The following is a 13,080-nucleotide window of genomic DNA, read 5'->3' on the forward strand; positions in this document are numbered from 1 at the left end:
TTGAACAGCAAACAAATGTACAGTGATTGTGTATTGTACAGACACAAACGTGGTAATTCAGGCTCCTCTTGAAGACACACAGGGAGTGTGGCCAGAGTTTGCCTGTCACAGCTCAGAGTCTTCCTACAAACATGTTCACCTGCTGCCTGTGAAAGTAAACTGTCATGGCCTGGCAGGGATTGGCTCTTTTAAGAGGATTTTTTTTCCCCTCTTCTCTCTCATGCATGCCACACACAGTAATTTAGCTTAACTGGTAGGTCTGAATTTTTTGCTTTGCCTAATCTGTGTTGTAAACAGCTCTTGCTTTCATCTGCAGCTCTGCACCATTATTTTACCTTTCTTCCAATGTGTCCAGGCTGCTGAGTCTCTTCTCTCAGGCCATGGGTTTTGTACTTCTGCTCTCATAAGTCATCACCTGGGGAACAATATTTACATTCCTGAATTACTCACCCAAAATAGGAAATTGGGTGGAAACAGTCTGTCCTACATAACTTCCATTGCTTCCTGGTTTGGGTGGGAGAGGAAGTGGGAGTACTGAAACACTGCTAAAGAGACTGTTCTCATGGTATTGATGACCTCAATGAAGTAGTCAGTGGAATTCAGAATTGAAAAGAAATAAAATGGACCTACTTTTTCTTAATTCAAGCCATGAAATGGGCAATTTGAAAATACTGTCTATTCCTAAAAGAAATTTGTAACTTTAAATACAATTTGACAAGATTCTTTGAAAGTTAAAAATGAGCAAACACTTAGCAGAGCACTTGAGAGATGACTTGGTATCTTCCCCGTAACACAAACTATGCAGAACACACAGCATAGGGAAAACTTTCCTACACTTATGCAATGCCAGAAATTCAATATGATGCTGATGCCATATCCAGTCTCCTGTGCTACATCTGTGCACCACTGAAAACAGGAGCTTTTAGCAGAAATGCTGAACTAACCATCCAGTTTAAAAGCTGGAGGGTTTTCCTGCTCACTTACACTCCAACTTGAGAATTAATGATCTTGGGTAGACTAGATAGGGGAGACTTTCATACAGGGTTTTAAAGTAGTTGAATATCCTTATAATCTGGTAATAATTTTGTGGTTTCTTACTATTTCCTGAAAAATATTAAAGTTTGTAATTTTTATTTAAATATGTTTATGGTAATTGTCACTTCTTTAAAATATCCAAATTTTCAACTTTGTGTTTATCTCTTAAAATCAGTATGTGTTAAAGTACAAAATCTTGTATTAAAGTTCTACTTATTTTTTATTACCTTGGCAAAAAAAATTTGCTCTTAACAAGGTGTTTTCTATTGTTCTACAATTTCTTGTAGTCTGCACAGAAAGTGATATTGCCTCCTAGCCTATGCCCCCCCTCAAAAAAAAAATCATTTATTCAAAAGTAAGCATTCTCCTAAATGTCACTTATAAACAAGGCAGATTTTTGAACACTCTTGATGTGTAATGGTTCTGGGATAGCTGGTTTTCAGATTGCATTTATCTCACTTGTGAGTGTATGGCAAAGAATACACTGAGTGGTACACTGAGCCTGCATGACAAGAGGCATTTCTTCTAATAATCATGGATCAGTTGTTCTAGTTGTAGGTGAGGTACTGTAAGAAATTCTGGTTTCTAAGAAATTACAGTCTAAAAATGCTAATTCTTCAAGTCATACTTGCATTGCCATTTGCAGGATGTGTTTTTTTCAAGCCCTTTAAATGCATCCATCACCTTTTGGAACTCATGTGTTGTGACCATAATCTAGAGGCTTTTCTCTGAAATCTTACATAATTATGTAAACTTACTTGGTTTGGAAACAAGGCTGTCTAATGAAGTATCAATTCTGTATTTCAGACATGCAAGAAAGCATTTCAGTCAGGCTGAGGGAAGTCAGCTGGATGAGGTTCGACAAGTGATGGGAATGTTGGCCTTTCCTTCAGACACTCACATCTCACCCTATAAGGTAACGTCCTGCTTGAAGTGCAGGGGTACAACAGACTAATAAAACAGATGTTGCAGCTTTTTTCGTTACAGGAAAATGCATTGATAATAAGATAAATGTTGTTCTAATTTTACTTTCTAAAATCCACCTTTGTAATCATTCTCCATTTCAATAGCCAGTCCTTGCCTGTACATTAATCCAGTTGGGATGTGTTGTTGCAGTTGAATTTTAGTAGTAACACAGATTCACACTGAGCTGGGCTTACCACAAACCCAGCCCTAAAGATCTGTGGGGCTGGAAGCACAATATATAAATAAACAGCAAGATACAGAAGATGGGGAAGAACAAACTTAAAAAGGAGACAGTTTTGCTCAATATATGAGACTGTGGCCTTAATACACCGGCAGCAATTCTTAATTCTACTTCTCACATTACTGTTGTTGCAGTGGTTGGGCTGAAGAAAGAAAAGATGATTTCAGTGATCTGAAAGCACTACTTTTGATCCTTAAAATAAATGTTCATTTATCTGGATTATGCAAATTAATGCAGATGTTAGTGATAATAGCTGCATCTAAATTTGAATCAAGCAAAATTCATAAGTAGATGCTGTTTCTACAGACTGAGTTCTGTGGTCATCTGCTAATTAGCTTCTTATTAACTTGGCTCTGGAGGCAAAAGGTAGAGAAGAGTTGAGCTGGCAGAGCAAGACAAGAATTCCATGAAAAGCCAAGTCAGTATGTGGCAGTGCCAGTATAAACATGTCTTTTAAACAGTTGATGATGAAATTAATGGTTTAACAAAACATACCAAAAAAAACCTCTGGAACCAACAACCCACTGAATTAACGTGAATTTCTTTGCTATTCCCGGAGTCCTAGAAGGATCCTGGTATTTTGCATTATACATTTGATGTGAGTTAAAAGCATAAATGATCAATGTGTTAGAAGACTGGATGTAAGAGCTTATCATTGTTTTAGTAGCTAGGAAGAAATAGGCAGGAAATAAAAATCCTATATTTTGTTCTGAGGGCTTGTTTGGGTGGAATGTTTTGATGAGGGAGAGAGAAGAGAAAAACTGAGGTGGTTTCACATTCAACCATACAATTAGAAGAAATTCCCTACTACTTATGGATCTGACTTAGTTTATGGAAGTTATGTTTTAGATTCTTTAATAATTACTTAGACTAACAGAATCACAGAGTGCATGTTTGTTTGGAAGTACCTTTAGTATGCTGACTAGGAATTCAGTGCATAAGTGGCTTCTTAAAATGGCTTTAAGTAAGTTACTTTTAAATCTGTGAAAAAGTTGGTCAGATCATATCTCTAATTAACTGATTTTTATTCATCCAAGGGAAGAAGCATCTTCTATAACTAATGAATACAGCTTTCTCCAGCTTACTATCCTCTTTCAGGACTTTAAGGAAAGCATTTAATGTTGTGGCAAAACAAACTGAGCTCTTTTGATACCCTTTGAAGAAGCTTACATAGCTGTGGCTTCCACTAGACCAGATTTCTCAGAGCCCAGTACAGCCTGGCCTTGAACATTAAAATCACTGAATTGTTAAGGTTGGAAAAGTCCTCTGAGATCATCAAGTCCAACCATCAACCCAGCACCATCACTAAACCTCATCCTCAGCTAACATACCCACATGTTTCCTGAACACTTCCAGGGATGGTGACTTCACCAGTACTCTGGGCAGCCTGTTTCAATGCTTGACAACCCTTTAAGTGAAGAATTTTTTCCTAATATCCAACCTAAACCTCTCCTGGTGCAACTTGAGGCTGTTTTCTCTCATCCTGTCACTTGTTATCTGGAGGAAAAGACCAACCCTGACTATAACCTCCTGTCAGGGAATTGCAGAGAGTGAGAAGGTCTCCCCTGAGCCTGATTTTCTCCAGGCTGAACACCCCCAGCTCCCTCAGCCTCTCCTCATAGGACTTGTGCTCCAGACCCTTCCCCAGCTTTGTTGCCCTTCTGGACAGTCTCCAGCACCTCAATGTTCTTCTCGAAGTGAGGGGCCCAAAACTGCACACAGGATTCAAGGTGCAGCCTCACCAGTGCCCAGCACAGGGATGGCTTCCCTGGGCAGCCTGGTCCAGTGCCTCACCACCCTCAAGTAAAGAACTTCTTCCTAACATCTCATCTAACCTGCCCTCTTTTAGTTTAAAGCCATTCCCCCTTGTCATGTCACTCCATGCCCCTGTCAAAAGTCCCTCTTCAGATCTCTTGTAGCCCCTTTAGGGACTGGAAGGTGCTGTAAGGTCTCCCCAGGTTGTTCTGTCTAGTTGTCTCAAAGTGTAGCATGCACAGATGGCAATATGATAAATATAATATATGCTAACATATATATATATATATATATATATATATATATATATATTATCTGTATGATGAATACTATGTAAAGGTAAATAAACCAAAATGCAGGTTATGAGTGCAAAGGGGAAGGGGTGGTAGCAGAATAATTTAGGTCTTTGCCTATGTAGATAACAAGTATATTTTCAAAGGGTCTTCACTTCTTACATGAGTCTCTCAGAGCATTACTTTTAGGGTTCAATATATTCTTGACCTGTGGGTTTAGTTTTCATTTCTGTGGAAAAAACCATCCCTTTAACTACTGTTCCCTGTCTTTTAGGTGACCAGCATTAAAGAATTTTGCCTTTAAATGTGTACTTACGTAAGCTTTCTCTAACCTGGAGCTGTGCCAGCTCTTCAAATTGAAATCTTGTTACAAAATTCTGTAGACATTATATATATGTGGAACATTTCCACACAGTACTAATGTTGCTTCCTAAGCAGTCCAGCATTCTAGGAAACTAAAGGCAGGAAGTAACCTCACCAGGATTTACATACCTTAATTAGAACATTTGGTAGACGATGGAGATGGAATATTGCACCAGCTATTCTAAGTCATACTTGATTTACTGAAGTGGTGTTAAAAGGTACTTTCTGAACAAGTACATCCACTCTGTGCATTAATATGTACACTTCTGCTTTGTGGTGGGTTTGGTCTAGTGAGTTTTGCACAATTTGTCACTCCCAGGCTTTTGCCCCCCCGGGACAATTTAATTGAAACCAACTTATAGTTGTGTTGTTTTTCAACAGGATCTCTTGGACCCTGCTCGATGGAGAATGCTGATCCAACAGTTTAGATATGATAACTACAGACTACATCAGCTGGGAAACAATTCTGTTTTTACTATAACACTCCAGGCAGGCCTTTCAGCTATAAAAACACCGTATCCTTTAATGCAGATACTACTGGCGAGTGGGGAAAAAAGCCTTTTGGGGTTGTTTTGTCCTATGGATGCTTTTCAGAGAACTCAAATAAGAAATGTGACACATATTTTTGCTCATTAGTTGTTTAAATGCAGTATAAATTGGTCTCTTAAATTAAGGGGAGATGTTAATGGTTTATTAAAAAAAAGGCACACCCAAACAAATATTTTAAGGTCAAATCTGTGTTGTGTTTGGGTACTAGGCTGTCTTTGCATGAGCCTTAACTTTTCCATACCTGGAAAAGTTAGTGAGCTGGGTCACAATTACTGGTTTTATGCACTTACACACAAATTTACTGGCCTGGTTTTATGTGAATATTCAAATATATTCTGCATCTTTTGAAACTTTGTTGAGTTTGCTGCACACTATGGTGTTTTGGAGAAGGACTGGTGCTGCTGGGGTGCTCATGTTCCTTGAAACAAAGCAAACCCTTGACTCTTATATGGACACATTTAACTCGAGTTAAATGGCCCTGTGCATCCTGTGACCTGGGCTCTATTGGCACAGCTGATGATCTTTCAGTGACATACGTTGGGAAACTAATTGTCTTTCCATTCTGGCAACTGTTCCCTAACTTGCTGCTAACAGACAGTGTTATAAAGAGGATGGGAGCTCAAAAAACCCCGACTGCCCTGTGTGTAGCAAATCCCTGAACAAGCTGGCTCAGCCTCTGCCTATGGCACATTGTGCCAACTCCCGACTAGTCTGCAAGATTTCGGGCGATGTAATGAACGAAAATAATCCTCCTATGATGTTACCAAATGGATATGTCTATGGATACAATGTAAGTGTTGGAATCTGACTTACTGAGGTCTAAAATAGCAGTGGTTATAATAACTTTCTAGGTCAAACTAGGAGCTTGTAACTGTCAGGAAGCTAGGAAAATACTTTTTGTGGTAATTTCTTAAGCACTGTTTGTTTAGCTGCTTAAATTGGTCTTAAAGAAGCTGATGCCTGACTATATGAATTTATAACATGAAATCAGATGGCATTGGAAATCTTTCCCCCTGGAGAACGATAATGTAGAATAAGTAACATTTGGGGCAAAGATACTTTGACTGCAGACCACAACATTTTTTTAAATTAAAGGAAGTTTATTTCCTAAACAGTTCAATAATGCTGTGAGTTACTGTTGTGAATATTATCTTCTGGTTTCGCTCTTTTTCAGTCTCTGCTTTCTATTCGTCAAGATGACAAAGTAATTTGCCCAAGAACCAAAGAAGTCTTCAACTTCTCACAAGCTGAGAAAGTCTACATCATGTAGGCCCGTAAAACACACGATGAAGTGCCGCTGGAATTTTGACACAGTGTATCTTGGCATACCCTGTAAAGGGGGGGGCCTTAATGTGTGGCAAAGAAGCAAAACCTGCCACCTTGGGGAGCAGACCTGTCGGTGGCATTGTTGTTTCTTGCGACCAAAGATCAATGAGCAACAATAAACACTCTTTAAAAAGTTAAAAAAAAAAAAAAAGGAAAGAAAAAAAAAAAGAAGAGAGGAATTATGACTTAAGTTTGTACTTGAATTAAAAAAAACAAACAAATTTTGATTGTTAAGGTTTTGTAACATAAGGTCAAAAATTGGACTCTTCTCAAAAGTACTTTCATCTTTTAAAGGATAACTTTCTTTAAAGATGGACACTTGCACTGGGGGAAAAGTTACAACAGATTTGAAATTAAATCCATTTTTCTTCCCTCTTTTTCACAATTGTCCAAGACCCTTTTGTTATCAAAGATCTCAGTACTACCAACATGTTCTCCTTTAAGCTCCTCTTTGCCTTCTTTATGATCCTCTCGTGAAGTAATCCTGAACATGAATGATGTAACTTATTTCCGTGGGAAGATATTTTTGATATCTTTGACACAAGACTGGCTTCTCTGGAGGATCAACTAGGGACTGGTTTGAAGGAGTATGAAGTCTTTTTCCAAACCCAAATATTTTAAGGAGGTTGCATAAGTATCAAGAGGAACTGAGAACATTTCAGGCAAAATCCAATGCTTGTTTAAATGTTCTTTTTCCAGTCTACCATAGTGTTAAAGTCCTTCTAAAGTTATTAGTTATGTGCATAGGGTTCAATATGAAATCATTAGTGCTACTGCCTTATTTCTTGCTTTGAGAATGTACTCACATGACAATGAGCTGGTATTCTTAAGTGTTGGGCGAAGTTTCTGAAGATGCCTTGCAGGATGATTACATAATTTTAGGGTCTAAATAGTATTCATTACTGAAACTAATAGTTCAATTTTAACAACTGCAGAACACATCCTTATGACTTTTCAAAAGAATTAAACCATTGTAGTTTAAACAAAACCATATTGTAGAGGTTTGTATTTAGCGCTTATTTTTGCATGTTGATGTTGATTAGCTAATAAAAGATTGTAAATGTAAAACATGTTAATAAAAATTGTTTTCCATTTCTTGATTATATAAAATTAGAAAGCTGTTTTGTCTTTAAATGTACAAGAAATTATCTCTCTTACAGGGGCCTCTCTTAAAAGGAGTGCAACTCCCAAGTGTTGATTTTCAGTGTTCTGCAAGAGTAAAAAAACAAAACAAAAACACAACACAAACAACCAAACAAACAAACAAAAAAAGGACCATACAATAACCATAAATGTTGTTCTTCAGAGCATTTCAGTCAAATAACTACTTTTGGTTTAAACTTTTCATGTATGAACAGTATATTCCAGGGATTTTTCTGTCTCTTCCCAGAAAACTGGCTAATGTCCTAGAGCCTTTCTGTTAATAAAATGTTGTGGGTGATGGTAGGTGTGGGTTTTGGTGTGTGACTGAGTGCTGTAAAGAATGCTAACAAAGCATAGTTGAGGGACCACAGCTTCTGTTCATGTTCAACACTTAGAGATCACAGATACATCTAAACTGCTTAGAACTGTAAATGCAGTGGGGTTTCCAGGGAGGTGTGTCTGAAAAGGTTCCCTTTTCAGGAAGCATCACTGTTGATGCTTCAGGACAGGTATGTCTGGAGCACTGCAGAGCTGCCAGCTTGGCACAGGTCAGTGTTCCTGCACTTCCTCCTGGAAGGGTCTGTTTCTCTCTGTGTTTTCTCAAGTGACAGATTTAATGACTCCTTAGGAACAAAAGCAGTGTGCCAAGAGTAAGTGGAGGCAGATAATGAGACAACTTACATCAGTAACTGGAATAATTTGCTGTCAGTTAAGCAGTAACTGGTCTCTTCCTTTCTCAGGGGGCAAGAGTTGGAGCATCCTAAACTAATAAGGAGAGGGGGTGTCACCCTGGGGAGCAGTGTTACTCAAACCCAGGTGGAGCAGCATCTGCATTTCTTTGGGAGACCATTTGCAGCTTCACTTCTGAAGGGCCAGGTCAGCTTTGGGGATGGCAGCCTTGCTTCTCCCTGCTTTACAGAAGTGCATAAAGGCCAAAGCAGGAAAGAAGCAGTAGATTTCTGTTGGCCCTGAGGGAATGTGTGGTAACTGCACAGCAATTGTAGGGCATGCAAGTTGTTGCTTTTGCTTCTCTAAGTACTGGTTAGGGCTGTGGTTTCCTGAGATTTCAGCCCTTTTTGATTTCTGTGGCCTGAGCAGAGTGGTGGTGAAATCCACATTCCCAAAAAAAACCCCAACTAGCTGGGAAGGGGAGGGGTGGAGAGCAGCTGTCCTACCAGGAGGGCTCCGTTTATGGGAGGTGTGATTCCAGAGGGCCAGGTGCCAGCGTGAGGACTCAGTTATGGTGTGTTATAAAGGAGGTGTTCCAGAAGGAGCGTAGGGGAGGTTCAGCTGTCTGTGAGCTATGATTGCTCACTTCAGAAATCTGCAGTCAGACAACCTTCTCTGACTGCAGACAGGCCTGTTTGAGACAGGCAGCTGTAGCCTCCTTCCTGGCCCCTCTGAACTGTGCCAGACAGCTCCCAGGCTTGCTCTGGCATGGGTTTGGAAGCCTTCCAGCTGTATAAGGGTCAGAAATGGTGGCAGGGCTGGATTGTTTTGGTGCAGCCTGGAGCCCTGGTTTGCATTCCCTGGCTGCTTGGTGCAGCCTTGAGCTCAGGATCCAGCAGAGGTGTCAGTTCACAGCTCATCTCACAGGTGGCTCCAGACATCAAACCAAGAGCAGCAGGTGGCTCAGAGTGAGTATAAAGTTATTTGAAATGGTAGAGGTTCACTAGTAAAGTGAAGGCTGTCTCCTCTCAAGGTCTGGCTGAGCTGGAAATGAACAATATCCTTCACTGTAATGTTTTTTTCAGTCTTGCCAGGCAATTAAACAAAATGAGACTTGAGGCTCTGGATTTTGGTTACAGTGTTCCTGTTTGAAGGCAACAGTTTTGTCCCGTTTGTGGCCAGGGCAGGTTCCTGTGATTTCCACAGTTACACGGGGGCTGAGAATTGCCTTAACCTTTCCTTCTGTTTGTTGTGGTCCAAACCCCTACTCTAAATGCTGAATGTTTTTCCAGTATTGTGAAAGGAGAGATACTGGTCACTGTTGGCAGTGCCATGGGTTTCTTTTGTACCTGTTTCAGCTTTAAGTGTTGCATTATCTTCCAGGCTGAGAAGGGTTCAAGATGCTGAGGTCACAACACTTTGTAGGTAGGAAGCAGTGGAGCTGATACAAAAACCAGGCAAAACATTTTGCAGGAAGCTTTAAAGACTGATGGACTGGTATGGTTTTGTTTGGATTTTTTTTAATGTTAGCATGGCCTTTCCTGCTCATTAATAAAATTACTTCTTGGGGAAAAAAAAACATTATTTGGGAGAGGAAGAATGAGAAAATTACAGCTGGAATTATGCCAAAAGGAAGCCTTTGAACATGCTTAATGGACCACTGTTCAGAAAAAAAAAGGGATACTTTGACTTTTTTTTTTTACAGCTTCAGATAGCTTGAGCAGAGTGTGCTGGGAGATGCACCAAACACTTTTATTGAGGATGCTTTGAGACCCACACTGTGACATTGTGCACTGAGTGTCCTGTAGCACGATAGAGAGGTCACCTGGTAAAAGAAAATGAGTATTTAAATCTCTTCTGTCCTGTTTGTTTATGTTCCATGATGAGGTATTCTGAATTTTTGCACCAAATAGACCCCAGCCTAGATCAGTGTGATAGTTGATCAAGTCTGATCTTGTCTGACCATTGAACAGATGAACTGCCAGTAGTTTCTTCTAGTCACTGAATGCTATAGTAATTCTATAGTAATAGTATAATAGTAATGCTATAGTAATATATATATTATATATATTATTTTATATATATGTTATATATATTATTATATATAATAATAGCAATGCTATAGTAATTTCTGTTTGATGATGAGGGGTATCTGTGGGTCAGAGATTTCCCCTGGATCTCTCTGGCATTATGCTTTCCCAAAGATTCAGTGTCTGGTTGGTTCTGCAATATGCATCAGCCGTGCTGAAAGGCAGCATTTTATTAATTTAATCATTTATTTTAAAGACCTGACCTCTTAGCTGAGCTCTGAGGAGTTTTCAGCAGCTCAGCTTTCTCTTAGTTTTAGGAAGAGATCTAAGATGGGCTGAGCTAGACAGCAGAATCTCTTCTTACCTCTTTACTAATCCATCTTATAGCCAGGTAGGTTCTATAAGTGGAATTAAACATCTCTGGCACACAGTCAGGGGGAGAAAATTTGCCATCAAGGCCAGCATGAAGGAGGAAGAAGCTACAGTTTAGTTACTGTTGGATGTGAGGGCTGAAGAGGTTTTTGGCACAGATGTAAAGCCAACACAAAGTAGTTCTACATTACTGCCACCTTTTATGAGAAGTTCATTGTGTATCTGATCTAGACACTGCAAAAACCCCTCATCTAAAGAGATCTAGTCCTGACAGTTTGAACTGAAGCTCTAAGACTCTGTACGTGGCAGAGTCTTAATATCAAAAATTAAATTAGTCCTCATTCCTCGCTGGGGATGAGTTGATTTCACTGAGGAGCTCACAGTTTTGAACAAGATATTTCAGACTCCACCATACAAAGCTGCTATTTGAACGTGTAAAAATTATCATGTAAAAATTAACATGTAAAAATTAACATGTAAAAATAAGCCAGAGGAAATCAGCTGTCACATAAGTAGCACCACAAGAAGAACAGTAGGAAATAGCAAAACAACAAGACACAGGAAGGGCTGCTGAACAAGAAAAACTGTTGGGTTTGACTCAGTAAAAATGAGATCAAGCAGCAGGGTAGAGTTAAGAAATCCCATCAGCCAGTTATCTTTCAAAGAGATTAAAATAACTTCAGCTTTTTAAAGTGTAAAGAGTAAGAAGAAAAAATGAACATGAAAGCACTGTGTGATAGAGATCCAGACTTGATTACAAAACTGCACCCAGCACCTTGCTCCTAATAAAGACGGCAACGTGTGACATCGGTGGGCGGCGTGGAGCGGGAGATGCACTGAGAGAACCAGAAATAACTCAGCAACATGGAAGGGAAAAACATTGTGCCCAGTTATAGAAACCAAGTGATCAGACTCCTGGGATTGTTGATTGTTCAGATCTAACAGAAAGAAGCCATTCCAGTATCCAGCCTGGGAATGGTATCACATAGAATCAAAAAGTGGTTGGGCTTGGAAGGGACCTTGCAGATCATCTCATTCCAACCCCCTGCCGTGGGCAGAGACACCTTCCACTAGACCAGGTTGCTCAGAGCCCCATCCAGACTGGCCTTGAACACTTCCAGGGATGGGGCAGCCACAGCTTCTCTGTGGGGCCAGCCAGGAGGCTACAACCTGTTCCGGTGTCTGACCACCCAAAGAAGTAAAGAATTTCTTCCTAATATCTAATCTAAACCTGCCCTCTCAGTTTAAAGCCATCCCCCCTTGTTCTATCACTCCATGCCCACGTAAACAGTCCCTCTCCAGCTCTCTTGTAGCCCTGTTTAGGTCCTGGAAGGGGCTCCAAGGTCTCCCCAGAGCCTTCTTTTCTCCAGGCTGAACAACCACAGCTCTCTCAGTCTGCCCCCAGAGTAGAGGGGCCCCAGCCCTCGGAGCATCTTCATGGTTCTTCTCTGGACTTGCTCCAGCAGGTCCACATCTTTCTTATGCTGGGGCTGCAGGAGGCCCTGGTGCTGCTGTGCTGGAAGCTGGAGCTCAGTCCTGGTGGTTCAGGTTGTCTCTCTTGCGCTGCAGCTGGAGCAGAGGGAGCACTGAGCTCTTCTGTTTCCCAAACTAATGCGGAAAACCAAAGCTGGTCAAGTTGGGGATAACGCCCAAGGCGCTGGAACCTACATCTGTACCTACTCCTTTCACCCTGTTTCCTATCCTGTAAGAGTAACTTTTATGTTGTGCATTTCTCAAGGAAATAGTTTTACCTACCCCACAGGGCAGAGGAGCAGATTTTCCCAGGAAAATCATCTGGGTTTCCAGCCAGGACAAAAAGGTCATTAACTAACTTAAATATTTTGTTCCCCACCCACAGAGATTAAGCAGGATCATAAAGACAAATTCCCCCAAAGAAATAAACAGATAATAAAACCAGTAGACAGTTTCCTTTTCCTTCTTTGCAAACCACAGCAAGACAAATCGCTCAGAAGAACGAGGACCTGAGCTGTGGGAAGTTCTTCAGGGTGCCCGTGCATACCCCATATGGAGATGTCTCCTCTTTAAAGTAGCAGCTTTAGGGACTCAGAGAAATATTTTATTAAATGCTGAAGGGTATTAAGGATGAATTGGTCTTAAAAAAGCTCAAGTTGCCCTGGATGCATTGATTAAGGAAAACATTGTTTAGGGCTCTACTTTAACTCCTGCCAGGTAGATCATCACCCCAGCTAACTTCACTGGAACCAGCTCTGTTGGCAGAGTTGCTGTGCAGGAGGGCAAAACCCCACCAGGCAGGTTTGGAACTCCCGGCTGCTTGTTGCTGCCCCTCCTTTTGGAAAATGGGGTGGTTCCTCAGTAG

The 13,080-nt window shown here is 40.5% G+C and overlaps 1 protein-coding gene across 3 annotated transcripts in view; it reads left to right on the forward strand.

Moving 5' to 3' along the window:
* MAEA (macrophage erythroblast attacher) overlaps window positions 1-7,610 on the forward strand; it is a 42,024-nt gene extending 34,414 nt beyond the window's left edge. For all 3 annotated transcript variants that reach the window (XM_029960760.1, XM_029960764.1, XM_018088469.1), the window contains 4 exons: window positions 1,843-1,951; window positions 5,035-5,168; window positions 5,797-5,992; window positions 6,377-7,610. In XM_029960760.1, coding sequence (XP_029816620.1) covers window positions 1,843-1,951; window positions 5,035-5,168; window positions 5,797-5,992; window positions 6,377-6,472 — 535 coding nt within the window. In that variant the 3' untranslated portion in view covers window positions 6,473-7,610. The remainder of the gene's footprint in view (window positions 1-1,842; window positions 1,952-5,034; window positions 5,169-5,796; window positions 5,993-6,376) is intronic.
* The last annotated feature ends 5,470 nt before the right edge of the window (window positions 7,611-13,080 follow it).

The sequence above is a fragment of the Manacus vitellinus genome, unplaced genomic scaffold (genome assembly GCF_001715985.3).
Source record: "Manacus vitellinus isolate BGI_N305 unplaced genomic scaffold, ASM171598v3 scaffold_0_pilon, whole genome shotgun sequence".
NCBI lineage: Eukaryota > Metazoa > Chordata > Aves > Passeriformes > Pipridae > Manacus > Manacus vitellinus.